This window comes from Myripristis murdjan, chromosome 18, assembly GCF_902150065.1.
Source record: "Myripristis murdjan chromosome 18, fMyrMur1.1, whole genome shotgun sequence".
NCBI lineage: Eukaryota > Metazoa > Chordata > Actinopteri > Holocentriformes > Holocentridae > Myripristis > Myripristis murdjan.
In genome coordinates this window covers 19,783,182-19,808,699 of record NC_043997.1, presented here as the reverse complement: position 1 = coordinate 19,808,699, position 25,518 = coordinate 19,783,182, and the positions used below count along the sequence as shown (strand labels likewise).

At 42.0% G+C, this 25,518-nt stretch overlaps 1 protein-coding gene across 1 annotated transcript in view; it reads right to left on the bottom strand.

Annotated features, from left to right (window-relative positions):
* Positions 1 to 25,518, bottom strand: part of plcb3 (phospholipase C, beta 3 (phosphatidylinositol-specific)) — a 64,812-nt gene that overhangs the window by 7,209 nt on the left and 32,085 nt on the right. The window contains 27 exon segments of the mRNA XM_030076011.1: positions 145 to 254; positions 467 to 576; positions 840 to 875; positions 2,653 to 2,751; positions 2,754 to 2,787; positions 3,137 to 3,231; positions 3,360 to 3,464; positions 4,281 to 4,380; positions 5,507 to 5,668; positions 5,763 to 5,917; positions 6,713 to 6,837; positions 7,152 to 7,236; positions 7,718 to 7,814; positions 7,919 to 7,992; positions 8,092 to 8,193; positions 9,180 to 9,327; positions 10,445 to 10,529; positions 11,599 to 11,681; positions 12,105 to 12,262; positions 12,632 to 12,778; positions 15,048 to 15,214; positions 15,535 to 15,635; positions 16,294 to 16,366; positions 16,699 to 16,752; positions 17,721 to 17,800; positions 18,270 to 18,407; positions 20,876 to 20,944. Of these exon segments, the coding sequence (XP_029931871.1) occupies positions 145 to 254; positions 467 to 576; positions 840 to 875; positions 2,653 to 2,751; positions 2,754 to 2,787; positions 3,137 to 3,231; positions 3,360 to 3,464; positions 4,281 to 4,380; positions 5,507 to 5,668; positions 5,763 to 5,917; positions 6,713 to 6,837; positions 7,152 to 7,236; positions 7,718 to 7,814; positions 7,919 to 7,992; positions 8,092 to 8,193; positions 9,180 to 9,327; positions 10,445 to 10,529; positions 11,599 to 11,681; positions 12,105 to 12,262; positions 12,632 to 12,778; positions 15,048 to 15,214; positions 15,535 to 15,635; positions 16,294 to 16,366; positions 16,699 to 16,752; positions 17,721 to 17,800; positions 18,270 to 18,407; positions 20,876 to 20,944 (2,792 nt within the window).

The following is a 25,518-nucleotide window of genomic DNA, read 5'->3' as shown; positions in this document are numbered from 1 at the left end:
CCTTCACTGAATCATTTCTATCTGCCCATTTTCACGCAATCCGTGCCTTCCTGCGTCCTCCTCATCTTATCTTTCCTCCTTTCTCCCTCATTTGCATCTCCCCATTCCTCTCTCCTCATGTTTTTCCCATCCGTCCCTCCTTACTTCTTCTTGAGGCTGCGTTTGAGGTTTTTCTCCATCTGGCTGCGTCTCCTCTGGGTGTCGGACTGAAGCTGGTTACACCGACTCTTCTGCTCCTTACTCAGAGACCACACCTACACACACACACACACACACACACACAAAATCAGACACAACCACACAGACTTTTTCTTCTTAATCTTGCATCTCATGATCAAATATTAACTCATTTTTCACATCCAGTTTTATGTAGACACAAACCTATATGAAATCAATGTGAATATGTGTGTTTGAGTTGTGTTAATCTTATATGTATGTATGTGTGTGTGTGTGTGTGTCCACGTGCCTTCTTAAAGTGTTTCTTGCGCAGCTCTTTGAGTTCTTTGCACTGGTTCTTGAGCAGTTTCAGGTACTTCTTCTGCTGCCTCAGCTCCTCTATAGACATGACCTGGACGTCTGAGAGAGAAAATGTATGAGGTGTTTAAGGGTTTTGGGGAAAAAAAAAAAAAAAAAAAGCATTGTTACATGCTTTAGTATTCCCACCTGAATCCTGTTAACACTGAGCTGCCATCTCCAACTTGTACTCTAACTTATAAGCTGTTGAAAACTCGCTTTTATGCTCAGTGCTATGTGATCACTCAATATGCTGATACACATAAGACAGAAAATGACACCAAGAACCTCTCTGGATGGAAATGGGTGCGCTGGAATGAGCTTACCTGACAGAACAGTGGCTATGAGGTCCTCCTTCTGACCTGGTGTGAGACACACACACACACACACACACATAAGCACAGGAGGAGAGGCAGACAGACAGGATGTGTGACATGGACGATGGGAAAATGGATCAGGGATAAACAGCAGATCTCGCCACATGCAACTGACAAAACAATATCCATGGGTTTAACGTTGCTTTAGCAGGTCATTTCATCTTGTATTGACTTTCTCATATGGAAAAAACGGGGTGAGATCATTATTCTTTGTTTTCAAAACAAAAGTTTCAGCTGTTTCGGGTATTTTGTGAGGCCCTGAAATAAGAAAGTTCCCTGCAACCAGGCACCGGTATGCATTCACACACACACACAACCGCACAACACACTTGACCTCCATGTCAAATTTCAACAGGACAAGATGGCGGGACTGAAAAAGGAACCTCTGCTGAGTTCAGTGACGCCTCCGACAAGTGTCTACAATAATCCGTTCATAAGTTATGAAAGAGGGTGTGGCTAAAGTGTAGGCAAACCGACTGCACTGAAAGTTTGTGTGTGTGTGTGTGTTTCTATAAAGTTTTGCCATATTAAATGAATCCATTAAGTTTGGCTCATGACCAACCTGTCCACAAAACCTTGTTTAAGTCTGTAAGTCCATTACCATTATGTACCTATTTGCGATAAGCCACTCCAATTGCCACACCCACCTGCCTTTTGGCAAGAACATTAACACACACCTTCACACACACTCACACACACACACACACACCTCCACGCCAAATCACAGCCTCTTAGGGCCAAAAGCTGTGCCTGCCAAAAGGTGGAGAAATTTTTGCGGACCGGTCGACCAACCAGGCGACAGAGCGAGCCGCAGAGCTGGAGGCCACAGCCCAAAATACAGAAGATGTTGAGACTCATTACAAGATTAAATGAGGCTTGTTCGAATGGATGTTTTTGTAGTGCAGACAAAAGCACAAGGACACATTCCAAGCAGCTGTTGATTGTGTTGTATTCACAGCATATAGTTAATGTGAGTGTTTCTATATGGGACCTGGATACCATCATGTATTATTCATGACCTTTTACATATTGAACCAGGGATGCAGTAAACCCACATACACCTACAAAAACTTACTGACTTTTCTAACTGCAGAAATGAGTTTAGTCACTATTATTTATATCCTCCTGAGACCCAGCCTATTCAATTATGTCCTCTGTAGTGGACATGAATTGATCGTCTATATCCTTTTACTCATTTGAGCTACCCTATCCAGTCCTGGTGTACAGAGGACATCCAGGCCTTTCCAATGATATCTCATGTGATAAGGTGGGATGAGGGGAACACCCACTTTCTATTGAGCCAAAATGGCAGCTGCAGAAAAACGCACATGTCATGAAAAAAGAAACAGGAACTCAAATATTGTTTAGCTATTGGTTTTTACTTATGAAAATTATATCTTTTCTTGTTAATGGCATTGATTGTCCGTAATTGATTATCTGTGGTTATTTGATTGGTTTTTTATTTAAATTTAAAATGATCTGTTTTTTACAGTAAAATCCACTACAGTGGACGTACTGTAAAATCTAAAATAAAAATATTTTTGTGAAATTCTAAATTGTGAGTTGTTGTTTTAACTCTAAATAGACAAGAAATTACAAAAAAGGTTAAATTAGAAGACACTTTTTTCCTCAGGTCTCAGGAGGATATTACAGTAAAAACATTATAGTAAACACAGTTTGGTACATATCACACTGATGTAAGTCATCTTACAGCAGGAAAGCATAATAGTGTCAGAGTGTGTGTGTGTATGTGTGTGTCTACCTGGTCCAGGTGAGTTGATGATGTCAGGGACATCATCCAATGAGGGGTGAGGGAGGAAGGGGGAGGGGAGTCGGCCTCCCTGAATGACATCACTCTCTTTTCCGTCTCCTCCTCTCCGGGCTGGTCTAAGACGTGCTGGATAGAGAGAAGGAGGGAGAGAGGGAGAGAGAGAGAGGAATAAAAAGAAGAATGATTAGAGTCAGGGATTTAGAATCTAATCTGTAACAACAGGTTAGTGAATTACTGATTAAGAGATTGAGTGAAAAAAGCATACAGCTCACATGCAGCTCTCCACCACTGCTAGATACAGTTGTGACTCAGTTTAGCGTTTTTCCTGTACTCTCCACTGGCAAATGTGGCGGTGTCAGCGGTGTTGGGAATATTTGGAAAAAATGTTTGAATCCATGCACGCACACACACGCACACACACACACAAGACTGTGTTTAGACTGTTACTATTCAAATGCACAGGCAAGTGTCTCACCTCACTGTGGTCCTCTATAAGAACAGCCAGCTGTCTGTCTCTCTGGTCCAACAGACTGACGTGCTTTATGGGGTTGGTCAGGGCCTCGGCGTACTCTGGAACACACACACACACACACACACACACACACACACACACACAAAGGCGCTATCATTATGCTGACATCACCCTGACTTTGGCAGAAGCAGGGGGTTATGGGTAGTGTAGTGTTAGGCGTCCTTACCCTGATGCTCATTAGGGATGTAGTCCTGAGCCTCAGTGTAGACCAGCAGCGAGGGGAGGAGGAGGGGCTGGTTCAGCTCATTCTTCAGGTTGATGTAGTGGTAGCCTGGAAAACACACATTTATCATTATCACCTTTTCAAAGTAACCTGTTGGATAACCCAGTGATTCAGAGTCTAACCAAACCAAGCAGCGAGTGTGTGCATCTCAAGTGACTGATGAGCTTATTAGCCTTTTTTCTGTTAGTCTCATTATGATATTATGTCCATTTCCAAACCTGCATGGCTGAAAATACACTCCTGATCAAAATTCTAAGACCAGTTGAGAAATTGCAAGAATTTACATTTTTGCACTGGCAAAGGCAAAAAAGCTTTCTTGTTAATCACCTCAAAAATTCGTTTCGGCATCTTGATGCTGGTTTCCAGGAGGCTAGTGGGAATTAACAAGAAAGCTTTTTTGCCTTTGCCATCAGGAGGTCATGACAGTGTGGATACCTGACAGAAAATGACACTGAATCCACATTTTTGCCAAGATTTGGGCTTTTAAAGGCAGTGGTCTTAAACTTTTGATCAGCTGATGAACAGCCTATTTCAGTTTAATGGTTGTTTGCAATAAATTGCTTACTCAAATTTTTTTTTGTCTCACTCCCATTTCTTCTTTTTGCATTTTGAAGCTCTACTTAGAACCTTCTTAAGATCCAACAGTGCAAAATGGAAACTCTTGCAATTTCTCAACTGGTCTTAAGATTTTGATTAGGAGTGCAGTGTACCAGCATATATCAAAATGATTGCTGCAAGAAGCCTGACATCAGTTGCTGACACTTGTTGCTCAGCTCATAGGGAACAGATGGACTTCTCCAAATGACATGTGGGCACTGCGTGTGTTTCTGAGGCGCATGAGCGTGTGTGTGTGTGTGTACTGACCGGGTCTGATAGCAGAAACTGGGAGGATGCGGTGGCCGATGAACTTGCCGTTCTCCTCAAACACCGCTATCCTGAGGGAGGCCAGGGTGGGGAGGACCACCTGTGGAGGGGGGAGGAGGGAGGGCTGCATGATACCACTGAAGACGCTCATGAGGACAAGGCAAAAGCTGTGACAACATGTGTGTGAAGGAACAAGATGGTGCCTGGGCGCTGCCTGAGGACGAGTGCCAAGCTTCAAACTCATTGCTTGTTAATACAGAAGCAAGCCAGTTCACTGCATCCTGTTTGATGTTTCAGGAACATATTTGAATTGAGATTTTTTTGTGTATAATAATGTAATAATAACAATAATAATATCATAGAGTATTATGTAAAAGACAAAAGTGAATATTTCTATTCTGAACACAGCAAAGTATGTGAAAGAAAACACATCAATAGACTGTCATCAGGACTAATGAAACTTTGAGACTTAGCTGAGCTACAGACATTATTAATTATGTACAGGGCAAAACGTATAAGTAGTACAATCAGAAAAATTTCAAACGTTTTTAAAAATGTTTTTAGTTTGGAGGACGAGGACCTCAGAGGGAAATTTAATTTTAAGCATCAGTGTGCACCGACTACTTTAAAGCAGATGTGTATCTCAGCTGTTGGCATCAAACTGTGGAAGTCTCTACAGATGATTTAAAGGGCTGTAGAAATATCTTTCAGCTCAAGAAAATGTGTAAAGAAAGATTTAATTAAATTATAATTTGACTACATGAGGTAATCAGATAATCATTTTCCTTAGTTGACGGTGAATTATTGAGTGTGGCTTTTGATTTATTTTTGATTCTCTTTTGATTTTCTCATTAACTGCTAAGTCACTGTAATTGACAAACTATTTATGTTTTGAGTGACGGCATAATAAGGTCAAGTAAGGTTTTTGGTCGTGGAATATGCAAACAGAGCTGTGTTTTGACCGTCAATTGCTTTTTTCTTTCTCTTATCTGGAGCTGTGCATTACCATGAACGGAACAAATAATTTATATAACAAAATGATGTGTTATGTGTTTTCATTTCACTTCATGGATCAATTGTGACCAGAAATTCTTCCCCACTGCAAAGGAGAGGGGCAACTAAGATAGAGAAGTAGAGAAAGATGTATTTACAAGACTTTTGTGACATTATATCCTGTTAATGCTCTTTATGGTAGGTAAGTGTGTGTGTGTGTGTGTGTACTCTACCTTATTGAAGACAAATGTGTCATCATCCCAGACGGGGTCCAGTGAGTTCCCATTGGACGTTCGGGTTCTGTACTTCCTCTTGGTGTCGGCAGGAAGTCCAAATATGTCGACCTCCACGTACACGCCCACCTTCTTGTCCGTCAGGAACTGGCCTGAGATTATCTGGTGCGGGCGACATCACAAATTTTAATTATTAGGATTCTGATGGCTTCGAGACAGGATTTTGCTTTGAATGACGCAGACCCTTTCCCCTGACCTTGATTTTGACCGTATTGGCGACGATGCCGTCCACTATGTTCTCAGTGAAAGGGTCAAAGTGTTTGTCCGTCCTCCGCATGAACTCTGGTTTCAGCAGGTAGCCGCTGTGACCGTTATACTCAAACACGCCCATGTTCAGCTGCATGGGGAGGTCTGAGAGAGAGAGAGGGGGAGAGGGAAGAAAAGCAGAGATAAGAGAGCGGGACGAGGGATAAGGCAGGGCGAGAGAAAGACGGGAATGGAGGGATTTAGAGGGATACAGGAATAAAAATAGAATGAGTCGCCCCAGTATCACGGCCCAAAAGTCATGAATTAGTCATGAGATCGAGGAGACTCATTATATTATCATGAACACCGGGGTGTCTGCAGGTTTCCAGAAAGCCAAATTTTAAATCTTTTAAGAACTCCTTAATGCAACTTGGAATTGAATTTTAAAACTAATTTAAAATAAAGAGCTGACAAAAACCAGCCTATTTCTGATTTAACGTATCAGGTAAGTGTTCTGAAAGTAAAACGGGAAGTAAAGACAACAGGAAAACCAAGTCTGTGAAGTCTAATAGTGTTTAGTGAAGCAGATAAAATGAAACAAAAAAATGTTTAAAATATAAATATTGTAAGTTTATTTATATAGCACATTTCGTACACAATGGCAATTCAAGGTGCATTGCATAAGGCATTCAAAAGCATGGAGAAAAAGGAGAAGAAGAGAAAAATTTGAATTGAAAAAGTGCACAGGAATTACAAAGTCAAAGCACAAATGAAACCTCAGTCTAATTAAAAGTAAAGAACAAGCACTGAGCCCTAACTTTGTTCTGTATTAACCTCAGAAACACCTCAGATGACTACGATTAAGACTTCTCAACACCTTTGCTTCAATTTAAGTGTTTTTCAAAGACTTTTACAGGACACACCGAGCCTCCTCAGGTAGGAGATCTGGCCGGGACTCACCGAGGGTCTGGAAGTTTAGCGCCACCATCTGGCAGCCCACGTTCCAGAAGAGCTGAGGCATGTAGTTGGAGCTGTCGACCCGGGTGCCCTTGGGGTAGATCCTGCTCAGCTGATTCTTGTTGTACCTGGGGGAGCGCTGCTAAGGACTGTATACACATGCGCACTGGTGCATTATGTACAAAACACACACACACACACACACACACACATGCAAGTAAATAAAATCCCAAACAGTTTGTAGTAAATTACATGTAATGAACATGTAAGATGAATCCATCAATTGTTTTGACTCTGTCTGGGTGCATCATGATAAAATGTGTATATAATGTACATATAAAACATATTCTGTCCATTAAAGTCCATCCTGGTACTGAGGTCAAACACACAGAGTGCAGTCATACACACACACACACAAGAGATGAGAGCCTGGCAAGGATACTCGACAAACTCGATGGGGGAGCTCTTCAGCGTGTCCATGCCTTTCGTTTCCACGAACGACGACATCTCAAAGTATTTCTTCCTCTCTGGGACGGAGAAAGAGGGGAAAAAAGCAAAAGGACATGAAATGAAAATGACAGGAAAAAACAACAAAATACAAAATCCAGAAAAAAAACAAAACAATCAGGAACCGATTAGGATCGTTTAAGTGCAGCGGGTTTGTGTGAAAAGACTGATCATTAACCACAAATGAGTCATTTAGCCAGCTTGTTGGCCTAATGAGCTACAGAGGAGAGGTGCTTAAAACTAACAAGCATATCCCGTCCACACACACTGAACATCTCCCCTGTACACACACACACACACACACACACAGACAACAAAAGGTCAGCAAGAAAAATCCAACCTCAATCAATAAATGAAGCTTGCACTGATAAAAGCCTAATAAAAAAATCATTGTTGAACGTAGCTCTTTTGCACTTATGCCATCATCTTCCTTGCTGAGTTGTACACAAACACACACACACACACACACACACACGCACACACACGCACACACACACTTACTGGTTGCCACTTCAAAGCTCTTGAATTTGACCGGTTCGATGTAGTTGACGAGAGTCGACATCTCCTCTGTAGCGTTCACCTCACTGCTGGCTGTGCCCTGAGAGACAGAGGGTTAGTGTGTGTTTGACTGATAAATGTCTATTTCTCAATCAGCCAATCAAGCGATCAATCCTTCCTCCAGCTGTTGCCGATGACTCTCACCTCGTCCGAGTTTGGTTTCTTCGGTTCGTTCACCAGTTCATCCTCCTCGTCCTCCTCGCTCTCCCCCTCCCCTCCTGGTGGAGCACAACATACAGCCTGTTACTTAGACATTCCTTTACACTCTGAACAGCCCATCTGTGTGTCCACCTGTCCAACCTCGACTTTAAACCCACCAATGGACTTGCGAGGATCCGAGTCTTTGACCATCCTCTCTGCCAGCTTCTCCTCCCCGTTGGACAGGAGCTGGCCTGCATCGCCGTCTGTCAGAGGGCAGTCTGCACAGGAAACAGTAACACCGTCTTTGGCCATGGAAAAGGTGTGGAAAAAGGGATGTGTATGTATGTATGAGTGAATGTGGCTGTGTGCTATGTATTGTATTGCAGTAATGCATAAAACAATGCAACGATCAAGCGAAAATGGTGAGGTATTTTCAAGTATTATTTATTTATTTTATTTATCCTTTATTTTACCAGGAAGGTCCCATTGAGACACAATGTCTCTTCTTCCAGGGAGTCCTATTAAATAAGTTTCCATCACTGTGATGTAGTCTCAGGGTCCCCATCTGATGAGATTTAGTTATTCCATAACTGTCTGTACTAGAGATTGGCAGATTAACAGTGAAAGCTGAGAACTGAGTAGTCCTTCTTATACATTCCCTCACTTGTCTAACTTCTCCACAATGAAGTAATAGTGAAATTAAAATATGTGCATGGGAACTCTTTTTGATTTCTTTAAATGGTTCAAAGGTACTTGAAAGAGTCATAAAACAGTTCTGTGAGGAAAGAGCAATGATTTATTCAAAGAGCAAAGAATTAAGAGAAAACGTCCTTGAAAACAGCTCTTAATTCTCATTTCTTAAACAAAAAAATGAAGGTGTCATCTGGAACTGGAGCCAAAAATAGTCCTACATTGTGATGCTGTGAACCATTTCTGAATTCACTAACAACCTCTCAGACCATGGTTCTTTAAAGAAACATTTTTTCATAATTTTTTTTTAAAGAATTCCCAAACATGCTTCAAAAGCCCTTCAAAAAAGTTTGAGGAATAAAAAAATGGTTCTTCTAGGACATTCTTTAAGGAACCTTTTACAAAGTAGTATTTGGTGGAGCCGACTGTTTCAATGATTTTTTTTCTCAAATCCAATAAATAAAGCGGTTCTTTAGTAGCTGATGTTTCCTCATGGATCCATCAACCAAAGCCATTAATCGTCTGTGTGTGTTAGGCGTCAGTCTGCCTCTCAGTGCCGGGACGGTGTGTGTACCGTTGTTAGGTGACGACTGCTCCTCCAGCTCTCTGCGCCGTATGCTGCCGCCGCTCGACGGCCGGTGGTGGTGGTGCTTCTTCTTGTTTTTAATGAGAATCTTCCCCAGCAGCTCCTGTGGCGAGGGGAGGTGCTGACCTGGGACCAGCTGGAGCGCAGGGGAGGGAAGGCAGGATGAATGAACAACAGACAGATAAAGCTGTAGGGATGGATATTCAGTCTTATAAATCTTGTTTTTCTTGGACAAGTTAAAAATTCTGCCTATTGTGTGAAGCAAATCCACTTCACATGCAGACTCACACTTGCTGCAAAAAAAAAAAAAAAAAAAAAAAAAAAAAAAAAAATCACTATCTTGAAAAAGGCAGATCGCTCAGTTAAAATCCATCAAGAAAAGGGCGTTGATTTACTTTGAAATTGTGGAGTTTTGCCACCCTGATGACAAATCATTCTTTTTTTTTTGGTAAATGAAAACAGCTAAATGTTTAAGACACAAGCAACACCAGATAGGAAAACTCAAAAAGAAAGAAATAATGGAAGACAGGGAACAGGAATCTTTCAACAGAATGGATGAAGGGCTAAAAAAAAAATCAAACAAAATCAAAAACATACACACAAAAAAAAGACACAGCCAGACTCCATAACCAGTTTGGGCTGAATAGTGTGTTTTGTGGGCTTGATGCTGTCATGAGGCCTCTGAACCAGGTCAAACTGGAACGTGTGGTAACACAACCCGAAATATCGTTACCAATTTGCTGCTGCCAGTGCTAAAGCGAATAAAAGTCACAGGGCCGACCGCAGTGTTTCATCCATCTTGATAAAAAAAAAAAAAAAAAAAAAAACTTGAAACCAGCTTAACCCAACAACAACTTGGGCTTGAGCTTGTGACTCCAAGTCACGAGCTGTTTGATCATTTTCATGCGTTTGCTTATCGATTAAACACATGTGACGCTGGGATCACTGCTTTCTTTTTTTTTTTTTCCTTAAAGGAAGATAACCAAATTTACTATTCAAAAGCTCACACAAGAAATGGAGTTTAACAAGTGAGATGATGCAGAAAACAAGCAGAAAATTTGAGGTTTCAAAAACAAAACTCCATTCTGTTTGAATTTACACTCCCACTTATACTGTGGGCGATATGCAAACTCACTCTATATGGCTGTTATTATTATTATTATTATGGAAGAGGAACAAGTATAATGGTATTCATTGTTTACTAATGTGTATGGACTCAGTTTATGCAAGATCTGACCATAGATGAGTCTTACCTGATATTTCTCCAGTGGATCGATAAGCAGGGCGTCTCCAAAGATGGTCCTGCAGTACTCTGCCATCTTAGCCTGCTGCTTGGACCTGAGGAGCAAAACACACAGACACTCACATGTTGGTGTTTTGTTTACTTCAATTAGACATTTCTCACATTTCCCACAATGCACTGCTTGCCCCTGATCTCAACATGCATTGCAATGTGTTCTGGTCTTCTGTGGCTGCTGTCCGTAGAGAAAATCATATTGCTGCTTCTGTGATTGTTAAACATTGGGCACAAAATGTTGAATCTGGGAAGAAGCTCTTCTTTTACTCTGAGGGGACTGACACCATAATCTGACTATTACTGTTATAATCCATAGGAATAAGAAAAATAAGCTATCAAACAACAAAACGGCCGCTATAATGCAAACTATTTCACCAATATCAGTTTTTAACACTTAATGGAGTGCTCCAACATTTTAGCATAAAGACCTTAAGTCTATAGGAATCATTAGCCTAGTCCGTCAAAGTGAAAAAAAAAAAAAAAAAACAACTTACAGCAACTCTGAAGCTATCTCATTTACACAATATATTGCGTATTTGAAATATATGTCTTGAATTATTTTTTTTTTTTTTTAAGAGTAATTAGGAGAAGTTAGACGGCTGGAACTACAACCTGTGAACACATTTATCCTTCCATCTAGCGCAGTGATCTGTGCAGCGCTGAAGGGGCACAATGTAAGTAGTGCCTTTAATGTATTTCACATTTGCATGATACATTTGTGTGAATAAGACAACTTTGGAGCCGCTGTAAGGTTTATTTTTTCCACATTGACGGAGCTAGGCTAATGACTCCCATAGACTTCAAGTCTTTATGCTAAGCTAACATGAAATGCCCCCGTAGGAACAGAACCACTGAGGGGGAAAATGGCATCAATCATATTTGCTCAACATGTTGCAGTATTCCTTCAAGTCATTCAGGGTGGATTCTGCCTATCAAGCTCACATTGGGTACGTGCTCAGGTTATACACAAGGACGAACTCTGAAACAGTTACAGGACTAAGGAAACAAAAGGGTAAACAACAACAGGAGGCAAACAAACTTGCATATCTAAACCCATCAACGGATGAAAAAAAAGGCAACCACAGCCTTCCCCCCCGGTTTCCTACTCACGAGTCGACATGGTTTTCAAAGGAGAGGATGACGGGGTAGGGAGAGGTCTTGAAGGCGCTCTCTGCTATGGCCTCAATCACCTCCTGCAGTCAGGAGAAGGACAGAGAGTGAATGAATGACAGAGGATGTGGATGGAGGAATAAATGTTACCTTTTTGATTTAGTTATTTAATTTTAAATGCTTACGTTGAAGATTTAACAGACCGATCCTACTCTTAATGATTATTAATAAACCCCTCATTCAGATATCACAGCAGGCCCGCGTTAACATCTGTTTACAATTCCAGCACGAGTCAGTGGGGAAAAACCATTCCTTAAAATCCCACAGACCACAGCATTAGAGAGCGAGAGCTATTTTGAGGTTATTGGCACTGGTTTGCTGTGATTATAGGAGGAACCTAATTAACTGGCCTGAATTCATCTAAATTAACAACTCGATAGTGCCAGGCACATTCCTTTTAACCGCGAACTGAACAAACAAACCCATTGAAAGGCCGCGGTTCTCACCTTGAAGGGAATCTCGGTGGTCATGGTGAAGCCGTGGGTGATGTAGGGCTCCTCGTCCTGCGGCCGGCCCTTCCAGCAGTCCAGCTCTATGCAGCGGCAGCCTGTCAGCAGAACCTGCCGGTACATCTCCACTGAGGACAGACCGGTCAACTGGCCCACTGCACGCGCGCACACACACACACACACACACACACACACACACACACACACACACACATAAACAAAAACAAGGAAGGACGGAAGGCAGGGTAAGGAAATGAAGATGCTGTTGTATAAAACTGCTGAAACAAGTCAATTGTTGCACTGGTTTAATTCAAGGACGTGTGTGTGCGTGTGTGTGTGTGTGTGTATACCTAAATTTGTGTGTGCATGCCTATACTTTCACATATGCTTTTAAGTATGCATGCATTTGATTGTGTGCAACTGTGCATGTATGTTTAAAAGAAATGTACACATGTGGTTTGGTGAACACTGACCTCTATACATGTGTGTGTGTGTGTGTGTGTGCACGTGGAGAGTGTGTTTACCTGTGAGGTATGTGTTGTGCGAGGAGTTGATAAAGTAGTGAGCGAGCGGTTGGTTCATGTCGTCGATGACGTCCAGCCTCTCGGGAGGCACGATGCTGTTCTCCTCTCCTCCCAGATAACGACTGAAACCCAACAAGCTGATCTGGTCTGCAGCGAGAAAGACAGGGAGAGAGAGAGAGAGAGAGAGAGAGAGAGAGGAGGTGCATATGGGCAATCTGAAAGCCTTACACAAACATAATTTTTTGAAAACTAACATAAAACTACCAAATATCACACTGAAAACTAACCAAAGCTAAACTGACATTGAAATAAAAATCCTCTACAGGTGTTCTGCAGCAGAATGAGACCTCTCATATGTAACCAGGTAGTTTCAGGCAATCTGGTTGGTCAACGTTGTCTTCCAACTGCGTTAACAATCCCTAAAACTGAGCTCATAATAACACAATATTAGTTAGAGTAATCGACACACTTTGGTGTCATCGCTTTATTGTTTTTAAATTTTCACGAAAATGGATTCTGAATGTGTCCCTGATGAAATGCACTCACCATGTGGATGACAGCGCGCATTTACTTTGATTAAAAAATGAAATCCCTCACAATTTTTTTTCTTTATAATGAACTTAAATGGATTAAGCAGCATCCATCTGCTAATGGGAGTCAGAATAATTGCATTAGATCAGACCATGAGCTACATTTTCTACTTAGATCTGAACATTGTGAACTGGATACTGCACGTCCTTAGATTCTGGGGTAACAGTGCTCACACTGATGAAGTTTTGACTGTGTGTACGTACTTCCTTGGTTTTCACACAGCTATTAATTAAAGGCTCAGAGACTGTGGAGTGTGTTGTTGTTCATGACCTTCAGTCAGAGGTGGAACCAGCTCATGACATTTACTCACGTTTCTGTAAATAAGTAGCGTTTTTGTGTACTTGTTAAATTTATTTTTTACTCAAGTGCATTTTTGCTTGAGTATTGTACTTCACATATTCATTACAGAGAACAAATGATCAGCAAAGATAAGAAGAAGAATCTGCTTCTACTTTGTTGGTTCTACTTTTTGTCATTTCCAAATTTCACAATAAAAGCTGCACGATGAAAACCTGCAGCTTTTATTGTGAAATTTGGAAATGACAGAAAATCTGTGCCCCGAATGCGCTGCAATAAAAAAAAAAAAAAAAAAAAAAGGCAAAGGAAGTGCAACTGATGGATGCCTATAAATATCTGTGAACGGCTGTTGAGGAAAAAGAAAAAAAAAAAGGAGAAAACTTTGAGAGAAACACAGATGCAACCTACACCAGGATACAGCAGGGTTTGTTTTTTCCAAGGGGAAATGAACCAGTGCAGCAAAAGGACGACCTGGTTTGCATCCGAGTTTTATTGAAACATTTTGTGCTGTTTTGGGGTTCGGCTTCTTCAGATTACGCAATAAAACCAGACCTCGGATCCTGGTGAAAATAGCTTGCAGGTTTCCTGGTGTGAGTCAGGTGTGCGGAGAGGAGGGCTGATACACTTCTCCTGTATCCTGGTCACCTCCTTAGAGGGCAGTTGGAGCTGAAGTCCTCTGGGCGCCGTTTTATTAAAGCGTCTAAAATCACGGTTAAAAGAACTGGGCACTCATTTATCCCCACTGCAATTAGACTGTGATTTTATTACACATGAAACGAGTAATAAAAATCACACAGTCTAATTGCAAACCGCAGTATTTTACGCAGAATCTATTAAGTTACTGACTCTCTGCGTGGTCATAACAGCTCATATCTGTCTCGGTGGGTCTATGTCTCATCATACTTTTATGCAACACAGTATGTTTTCACTGTTGCATCGTGGGCTTTTTTCTATTATAAACGCCATCTGCCAATCACGTTGCCCTTAACATCTGAATTTAGTTGCACTTGGACGTATTAAAAACCCACCACTACCCTGTATGTCCACACAGGGCAAAGTATTTATCCAATCTAATGAGTATCCAGTCTCTTTAAGAGGCTCTGTGTTATAAAAATTGCATTTTAAATGTTATTAAATTGCATTATGATATTACCATTACTTCCATGACACTGTATGAAAGAGTGCAGACAGTAGTTTTCCACTCTTCACCAAAGTGAGAGTGTAATATGACAACTTCCTTGTATCCTTGTGTTGTAGCTGAATTGTTGAAGATTACCATATATGGATTTATTTCCTGTTAGAATAGAATAGATAACTGTTGATGTGTGAACAAGTGCCTCAGTGAGAGGTCGCTGCCCACTCACTCCTTGCAAGTAAAAGAATTCACTACTCAACTGGGCGTTGTCTGTCTCCGTTTGCAGTAGGACACCATCAGCATTGGCTAAATTCTTAGAAACATGGCAAAAAATAAAGAAATAAAAATAAAAACACACATCTTTAACCAGCATGCATGCACAGGGTAATTTACCTCTCTCCAGCTGGCTGGCGTTGATCTCGTACTTCTCCATGATCTGTCGGATCTGCTCCCGTTTCAGCGGGGGGTACAGCACCTCGTTCAGTCGGGAGTCTCGCTGCTTGCGGTTGATGAAGTCCATCAGCTGGTCCAGAGAGATGAACGGCTTCCTCTTGGAGCCACTGGAGGGTGATAATGGCCAGAGCGTGGGGTTACAAGAAGAAATTTTATGTGTTGAGTCGCTTAGGAAAAACCAAGTGAGGAAAGGTTTTGGAGCTGAAGTTGACAATTTCATTCCAAAATTAGATATTTAAAACTTGATACTGGATAGTCACAATGAGTTCTCAATGATAATGATAATGTTTAATCAGGGGTATTAATTTATTGTTTTAGACATTTTTCTTAATCCCATCTTTTTTTCCTTCTGTCAAAATAACAGTGCAAGTGCATGTGTTGAATGTAAGTTTTATGAAGGCGTGGTGTGTGTCTGAGCGCCGCGCACTTCTCCTCAAAGATGCTTTGTATCTCAGGCCGCAGACTGAGGCTGTCGAGAAACTTCTGGAAGGCCTCCCATGTGAAATCATCTGGCTTTATTCCCTCCGCCTGCAGAGACAGACACACACACACACACACACACACAGAAAAAATAAGAGAGACAAAAGAGTCAAAAGAGGAATGAATGACGACACAGGGAAACTAGAAAATGTGTCTAAAATTCACCTAAAAACTGTAACCGATCTCCCAAACCGCCATACATTTTAGGCTCAGATAAATGTCTAAATCTAAATTGAAAACAATATAAATACAGGACACTGTGTCTTCTTACAAAAGACCAGCAGGAGGCGCCAGAGGACAACAGTATCAAGAGAGACTGGCTGACTGTGCAGATTTTACAGTGTGCTTTTTTTATTGAAAAGGAAAGAAATCTTGTGACTCCAAAAAGTTGTTTTCAGCCGCGGGTTAAGACAACCAAACTGCAAGCCTGCACTATTCCAGTCTGCCTCCCTCACCTTGCAGGGGGGGGGGGGGGGGGGGGGGGGGGGGGGCAGGCGATGGCAAACCATATGACGAAGTTACTAAATTGAATCCCAGAGTTGAAAGAATCCAAATCCCTAAAAGCAAAATCTGATTTTTAGGCTAAGTGTAGTGCAGTCTGAGGCTACGTTTCAACATTTTTCATGTGCCGCCATATGAGAACCAAAGCGACCCTGCCTCCTGTATTAAATACAGCTCTGTTGGCAGTGATTGATGTGATGATTACCCTGTTGGTGACGAGGCCGCACTGCTCCAGAGCCGTCTCCACTCTCTTTTTATCTGAGAACATCTTGAGAATGCTGGAAGACAGACGGAGGCAGAGAGTGAGGAGCGATTCGAGTCACTGCTGAGCATTGTTAGACATGACAAGGCGCTCGTTTCCCCCATTCAAGGCGCATTGTACAAACCAAACACTGTCGACACTGGCACAAAAGGCGGGATTTAAACGAGGGACATGGCTGACCGAGAGAAAAGAAATTAAATAAATGTCAAGGTAGAAGGTGAACGGGCGAAGAGAAGAGGCAATGGAGGAAGTGGAAGAGAGACAAGAGAACAGGAAAGGAAAGGAGAAGTGGAGGATGGTGACGCTCGAAATGCAGCGTGGAGAGCGGTTTGTGTGCGGGTTTCTCACTTCTTCACTGGAATCTTCCCGTCCTGATTCACCTGCAACTTTAACTTAGTGTACCTGGGAGAGAGAGAGAGAGAGAGAGAGAGAGAGAGAGAGAATTAGGTCAATACCCCCCTCATAATCACAATTCAGAAGAAGAACCATCAAATTTTATAACCATATAAAAAAAAAAAAACAGCAAGGCCCAGTCTTATCATAACAAAGCCCTTCAGTGCCAGGAAACAAACAAGAAAAAAAGTCCCGTCTGCCAGCTGCTTCTGGAGCTCACATCAGAGTTTATCTGGCCAAACCAAACTATTACCAACCAATGCTGGAATGAACTAATAAAGTTCCCGAGAATCCCTAATTTTCTGGAGAAAGACGTGAGTATGCCACATCAGCTGCAAAGCCTATCTTTACTGGTCATAATTCAAGGACAGCAATGAAAATATATAAACTGGTTTATCTCAATTCTCTTTGGATGAACCGTCGACAGATGTTTGGATATCGCTCGATTCTCCAGTTTCATTTATTGTCACTATCACCATCATGTATGTTTTTTTGGCAGTGAGTATGTTTGTATTTCATGCCAACAAGCCACATTTGAATTGAACTGAAACTGAGCTGAGAGAGAAATGCACAGTCAGAACTAGGGCTGCAAAAAAAAAAAAAAAAAAAAAAAAAAAAACATTGCAATGTCTTTTTTTTTTTTTTTTGTATTGCGATATGAAATAATGCAGGAAATTTCACCCGATGCATGCAGTGTGTTCTTCGTGTACAGATATACAAATAACAATCATCATTTTCATCCTAAAAAAAAATATGCTATATCCGGTGGACTTCTCTTCTAAAGCAGTCATGGAAAATGAGAATCCTGCAAGTTTTCCATTTGAGTTCATTTGCCTTACTGGACACCGTGAGTCCTGCACAAATTGCAGCGTCGATGCTGAAACGATGTATCGCGCAGCCGTGGTCAGAATTACAGTCCAACATTTAGACTGGGTTAAAGAATAATGTCCAAATCACACACATAAAGAAGCTCTTACGCTTTCTGAAGGAAGGTATTCCGTGATGCATTCTGGGAAAGTATGTTGGTAGCCAACTTGAACAGCTCCTCTGTCCAGATCTGGACACACACACACACACACACACACACACACACACACACACACACATAGAGAGGGAGTTTAAATATGGAGTTGGCATGCTTGAAAGGACTGCAGTTCGTTTGATTGCTCATTTGATATCAAAAGCAAACAGGTAAAGTGAATTAGATGCTATGCACAACACACACTGACACACACACACACACACACACACACACACACACACACACACACACAGAGGAAATAATTAACCTTTACAGCTCCTAAACACACACACACACGGACACAAACAGGCCTCACTGTCAACATCGTAAAGGAGATAATCAATGTACGGCCCGAGGAAAGAAACCTGGTAGAGAGGGGGGAAAGAAAAAAAGGGTAGACACAAAGAAAGAAGGGGAGGAAGAAAGAAAGAAAGAAAGAAAGAAAGAAAGAAAGAAAGAAAGAAAGAAAGAAAGACAGATATGAAGGAAGGGTGTCCATGGTTACCTTGGCTGTGTCTTCCTGCATGGCCTGGAAGTTGAGGAAGGAGATGTTGACCAGGTCGTTGCCATGGACGACCGTCACCAGCTTCCCTTCCACACCATCGCCCTTACCGAAGCCAAGCACCTCACGCACCTTGGAGTCCTGACACACACACACACACACACACACACACACACACACACACACACACACACACACACACACACACACACACACACACACACACACACACACACACACACACACACACACACACACACACACACACACACACACACAGGTTTGTGTACTTGTTTGGACATTTTATTGTTTTGTATTCCCTTTCTAACTGGTCCCTAAGCCCTTAATGTGCATAAAACAAATACAGAGAAATACATGAACACGTGCAAACACACACAGGTCAGATGTCCCCTTCGCTTGAGACAGGACACACACACACACACACACACACACACACACACACATCCAGAAGGGCTCACCTCTCTCCGTCTATCATTATCTGTCTCTTGAGAGCAGTAAATGTGATGCACAAGCTCCAGCAGGCCAATGTAATTAGACCAGCGTCTGCCTCCCTCTCCTTCTTTTAACCTCACTGTCTAGCACTCCATCGCTCCATCATTTATGCATTCTCTCCCCCCCTGTGCCCCTTCCTCCCTCCCTCCCTCCCTCTCTCCCCAGCAGCTCATTTCAGTAATTAGCATGCTTGTTTATCAGGCAAACACACTGATGAGCCATTGTGCAAAAATGCAAATTGTCACAAAGTGGTGAAAAAACAGTGTGTGTGTTCAAACCAAACCAACGTGTAGGACCGGGTGATATGGACAAAGTCATCTGGCATAATATCTTTGATTCAATATCCTAATATCGGTGCTATGACAATCACTATTGGTGATTTTGTAGGATATTTACACACAGGATTTTTAATAAAGAATAATTAGTAATGTGGATATGATGAGTGCAGAAAACCGGCCTGTTACTGTAATGCAGCCTTATGCAATATGATCCATGTGATATCTATGTTTACATCACAATGTCATTATAGTAATATGTCAATCTAATGAATCTAATGGACCAAATGACTTCATAAAACTTTCATCACCGCACGCCGCTGACAAAACTTTTTTTACATTTCATCACGTAACACTTCACACTCCTGAACGTTGTTGTTTTGCAACTATAAAACACCCCTGAATGTTACGTTTCATCACCTCTCAACACCGAACGCCACGTTTTGACACCACGCAGCATCTGTGGCCATCACTTCCCCTTAGCGAACGCCGCTCTACACACCACTGCAGACTGCACAAGTGAAGTGATAATCCAGTTTATTTATTTATTTATTTTTTATTAATTTTAGTCTCCATCTTTGGCGTTGAGCACTGCTGTGGTGTTTGATTCCTCATTAACATTTTTTTTCCTCTATTTATTATATCTTCATTAATTTTTTTTAGGTACTAGGGCAATGTGCAATGCAACATGCACTTTATATTCTCACACAATTGGGTACTCTCAGTATCATAAAATTACCATTGTTGGTATTTATTCATTTACTGCAATATGTAATCGAGTAGTGTGCAATTCTATCATCACTTATTAGGCAGCAGGGCAATGTGCAATGCAACAAGCACTTTAAATTTTTATACAACTAGGTACTCTAGGTATCACAAATTACCATCGTTGGTATTAAATTATTGTAATATGCATTGAGTATTGGACAATTAAAATAGCACTTTATATTTATTGGGCAATTTGCAATATAATAATGCACTTTACACTATAGCACTCTGCACTTTAGTGTTTAAGCAGTGGTGAAATGCGCATGGTCCCCTGACCCTTGGCCTGTATGTTTCATGATCAACTATGCTGTTTTTTTTTTCTTTCTTTTTTTTTTTTATTCTATTGTGTATTATTATGTGCATCAACATGTACTGTCCCATTTCTTTTAAAAATAAATAAATCTACAATCTACAAATTGACAGGCGACCTCTGTGTTCTGTGCACACTGTCTGTTCTGTCGGTGGCGTTTTGAGTTTCTGTGGTGTGTTTGCGCTCCTTTCTTTTGCTCATATTAAATATCCAGGTCTTGCTTTGTTTATTCAAAACAGATGCCACAAACGCTGCATGTCATTACTCTCCGGCTGACGCTGCACTTCCACAGACTGACGCCTCCACGTTTTACATCGACCACGTTATTTCTGCACGTCCTGCAAATGAACACAAATCAGTTTCAATCGTCCACATCCGCAGGGAGCTGGCCGCTGAGTTTTACACATCGGCGGCCGGCGGCTCCGCTCTCTTACACTTCCTGTCTGGCCGCTCCATCTGTCACCTTTGGACCATCAGCTGAGAGAGGAACACACTCACACACACACACAGACACAGACACACACAGATATAGCTGTGTACATGACACACACGGATACGGGGATATCCAGATGCACACAAAGACAGGAATACGGGAGATGTATGGGAACACTGACACACACTGACACACACACATGCACCTTGTGTTGACAGTCGCACACTTGAGCGCCACTCTCCTGGTCAGAGGACAGAGATATCAACAGCAGCAGATGACAAGTTCACTCAAACACACGAGCGTTACCAACCTTTGGCTGTTTGGCAAACTTCCCTGTCCGGGTGTCCCTGATGGTGCTGATGTCTAAAGTCTCCACCTCCTAAGAGACAGAAAGAGGGTTCTTGTTAGTTATCGCCAACAGAGCTGAAATGTCAGGCTGTGGATTTTAACTTCCCATTCATTTTTCCCCACAAGAACTCTTAATTATTTGCATTTTAATATAATAGTGTAACTTATACACACCGTGAGCTTTTATTCCTGAGAGCCTGGGGAAACACTACACTACCCATGAGGTTTAGCGAGTTCAAACCAATCAGAGGCGCCGCTGTTGCCATGGAAACGCTACCCATTCCAAACTTGCCAGCCCAGAGTGAGGTAACATTACTCTTTAGCACAGCTCCGGCATGTTTTTGCTGTCAGATATCATGTTTTTTTTTTTTTTTTTTTTTTTTAATTTATATGGGGATAAAGAAAAGAGCATTATGACTCAGCGATTTGCATCAGTAGCTCATTTTCTCTTCAAAAGCATTACCTTCACGGCCTTTTTCATTTTATTATGTATTATCCCAGGCTCTTTTCTGAAATGCCTATGGAGCAAGTGGATCAAGGACTTTACTTCCTGAACCGGGATCAATGCGAAAGCAGGCAGGCACGCCGGCACAATGACCCACTGTCTCGTACAAATTATTCGCTGCTGTCGGCTGTTTATGAAAGCAATGTGTAGAAGAAGGAAAAAAAAAAAAAGCCAGAAAGACGGATGGGAGCAAAGACGGAAAACTTGAATAACAGACTTCATGGATGCTTCTCCCCCAGGCGAGGAGCACGTGCTGCGTCCAGCCTTTCTCCTGCCCGTGAAATCCTCTCATATTTATCTTTATCAGTGTCTCTGGACGTGAGGCACAGCAGACACACAGGCTTTGCGAGCGCCTGCGTGAAGTGTGTGTGTGTGTGTGTGTGAGCGTGCAGAGGCAGGGAGAAGTAGACGGTTGATATTTAGGCAGAGACAGAACTGTTAAATAACTCCATGCACACACAAGCACGCATATCTTGCGAGCAGATTTGCATGCCTGTCAATGAAAGTCATGCACACACACACACACACACACACACACACATACAAGAGCAGCAGAGGACATGGAGTCAAAGAAGCTCTTAACGCTGATGTCAGATGATTTCAGGAGAGAGGAAACAGAGAAAGAGATGGAAACAACGTGTGAAAATGGGAGGGAGGGATGGAGGGAGAGAGGGAGAGGAGTGCAAGTTGTTGTAAATGAAGCCATAAACACAGAGGAGGCGGCACTGTAAATATTTGTATTTCCCCGCCTTCGCCCGCCTACCTTTATTCCATCATCCACCTCTCGTCACCCCCTGATAAATTATTGATAAATTAAAACATTTACGTCTCTCATCCTGTTTTTCCTTGACTCAGCTCGTATCAGCTGACTACGCCTCGTCCACAGTTTTCCAGTGTTTTCTTTTACGGTAGCTCTGCTTTACCTCACCGCAGTAGATCAATATCGAACTGGCCTGTCATCTCTGAAGCCGCTCGACTTGAAGCGGCGACTACAAAGACATGAAACGGCACATTGTGCATGCATGATAATCTGAGCCTGATATTACACATTTAACATCGAGAGCAAAAACATTAGGGCGGTGAATATTTCATGAGGCTTGTGATATTAAACTGAATGTTTGCTTCTGGTGCTTATGTTTATGTGATGATTACATTACAGGAAATCATCACTTTGGAATGGCTTTCTAATCTATAATGCATTGCAGTTCACATCAGCAACGTGTTCGCTTGTCTTTCATTTCTTACTCAAACACTTCCTGTTATATATATCAGCTAGAAAGCACTCAGTGGCACACAGCCTCAACCAGCACCGTGCAATGCCAGTTCTACATGTTGGATATTCACCAGAAGTTCATCACGCCCACGGCCACACCACTCTTCAACCAGTGAGGGTGAAAAGCTCATCTGTGCCTCCTTCCTGCACGTCCAAACTTCCCACAAGGTTTCATAATGTTGTGTGAATCCCCTCAAAAGTTACATGCAGTTTAAGGAGGTGAAGCCACGCCCACTGCCACGCCCCACCTTTGGCTGTTCTTCCTTGTCCCATGACCATCAAGTTTCACTCATTCACCTCTGAATAATAGGGGACCATACAACATTCCCATCTTTAGATTATGTTCAAAGGATTAAAAAGATCCATGGCTAGTTTATCCAATAGTAGAGCAAATACACCTGCCATTCTTTAAGAACATATTAGTTAGCACCTTGCTTGAATTTCAATGCTTTCCTTTCTTTTTCTTTTTATTATTATTATTATAATCATTATTTTTTATTTTTTTATTTTTTTTTACAAATTTTCCACTGTCTTTTGGTCCCACTTAATAATGTCTTTGGAAGGACTGAAATAATTTGTTTTGAAAAAGTGAAATAATTTGCCATATTTTTTGACCGATTCTACCAGGAATATTGTCTACAGATTTTCAAGTGACCACAACTAAAAAAAAAAAAAAAAAAAAAAAAAACAACTTAAATTTAAATAAGCAAACAAAATATAGCTTGCAATGTTTAGTCGTCGCCACTAGGAGGCTCCAGGTGGTCTGTTTTGAAAAAGTCAATAAGTCAGTCAGTCATGTTCAGCAATAATAAAGGAGAATGGTCCCAACACAAGAAGCCCCGCCTCCAACCACACCCTGAACACACCTCGCAACGCATCTTCTGCAGAAATTGATCGATCCATGCACAGATGCTAAATGGCCACCAGGGGGCGCTGCTGATACATGAGCAAGTGAGACGGGTGAAAAGAAACGCGACAACCATGCAGAATATAAACCGTGGCCAAAGCAGACTTTACTTTTGTTTTACTATCATAAGTGCTCATGTGGTGTAACTAAATTACGTAAAAAACATTTTGTGAATTTTTTTTTTTTTATTATTATAGACAGCAGAATAGAGAGATGGGAACTGGAGAGACCTGATGATGGCTGGCAAGCAGGCAGCTAAAAACATAAAACTCAGGAGAGCCTTCCTCTATTTCATTTTGCTGGTATTACAAGTGTTATTTTTTATTTTTTTTTTATTTTGGTCTGGTCTGGTTTCCGGTTTTGACCATGAATGAGCTTAGAGCGGCATTCCCGTGGCCTTCAGGCGCCGTCACAATGCCTAGAAAAATACAGCTTTATGTGCGTTTTGGTGGCTTTAAAAAGGAAAACTGGACCCGGTAGTTTAAAAGCAGATAATTAAAAGATTCTGCACCGAGCTCGGGCCGGTGGACGGAAACATTTAGTCACGGTTTTAGCAGCATGTCCTCTCCCTACGGACAGATTTTGGACTTTCTGGCCCCCGTGGAGTCAGGTGAACTGCAATGCTATGGGTGGGCCCCTAAGCTCACATAGGCATGGGCCTCAGAGCCGCTCCTGGGGGATTTGTTCAAAACGATTATAGATATCCAGCTAACAAGCAAACAAACAAACAAATGGCGGATTACTAATCACAGTATTGGTGACGGAGAGCTAAAGCTAGTCTTTTTAAAGTCTTGGTAACACTCTGCTGTAAACTTAGTCTCAACCTGGTTCAACAGGGAGGCTAAGACCTGGAATCAAAAGCCGACAGTCTGTTCTCTGAATTCAAGTTGATGTTTTGATGTTAAATCCATATTAAGCAGGATATGAGTCAACAGCAGGAAAGCCAAACTAAAGTCTCTCCGTCTTGCTCATTCCCTCTGTCTTCGTCTCTCTCTGTGGCCGTGATGTCATCACCTTGCACACAGTCACCTCCCCTGGGATTGGCCAGGGGTGAGAAAGGTCAGCGCCTGCCGACCAATGGGATTAAATTCTGACTTCAACTATGTCCTCTGATTGGCCTAGGGGGAATAACTCACTTTCTGGGGGAATAAACCGCTTCTGGGTCTGTAGGACGTTTGTGGCCGGAGGACAAACACACACACACACACACACACACACACACAATGTCCTCTCCCACAGGCCGTGGTTTCATTCTGCCATCTCCATGGTTACTCCCTAGAGTCCACAGCAATGAGACTACAACCTTGTCTGCTCCGTGTGTGTGTGTGTGTGTGTGTGTGTGCACGTGTTTGAAAGTTAACATTTTTTTTTTTTACTGGCTAGTAACCACAGACCTTCCTAAGACTACACACACACACACACACACACACACACACACACACACACACACACACACACAAAGCTTGTGGTGCAGCAGTAAACACAGATGCAGGCATATGCTCCACATGCAGGTCCTGACTTGTGAAACATCCTGACCTGTTAAGCAAGATTGTGTTTGTGTATGTGTGTGTGTGTGTGTGTGTGTGTGGGTGGAAAAGGCAGGGGTGCAATTTTTGGCATGCAGTCTTTGCTTTTTAGCTGCATGTGACACAGGAGCATGAGCATTCCTCATGAGCACATCTTCACTCAAGACGAAGACTGCATAATGTGTAAGAGACTGATTACTGTGAGTGTGTGAGTGTGTGTGTGTGTGTGTGTGTGTGTGGTCATGCATTTGTGCACAGACATGGATGTGTGTGTGAAGGTCGGTCATCTCTGAGAGCACATTCCTGACATATTCTGGCCTCTCGCTCAGTAAGCATGTGTGTGTGTGTGTGTGTGTGTGTGTGTGTGTTGCAGTGTGTAATATTTAGCTAGTTG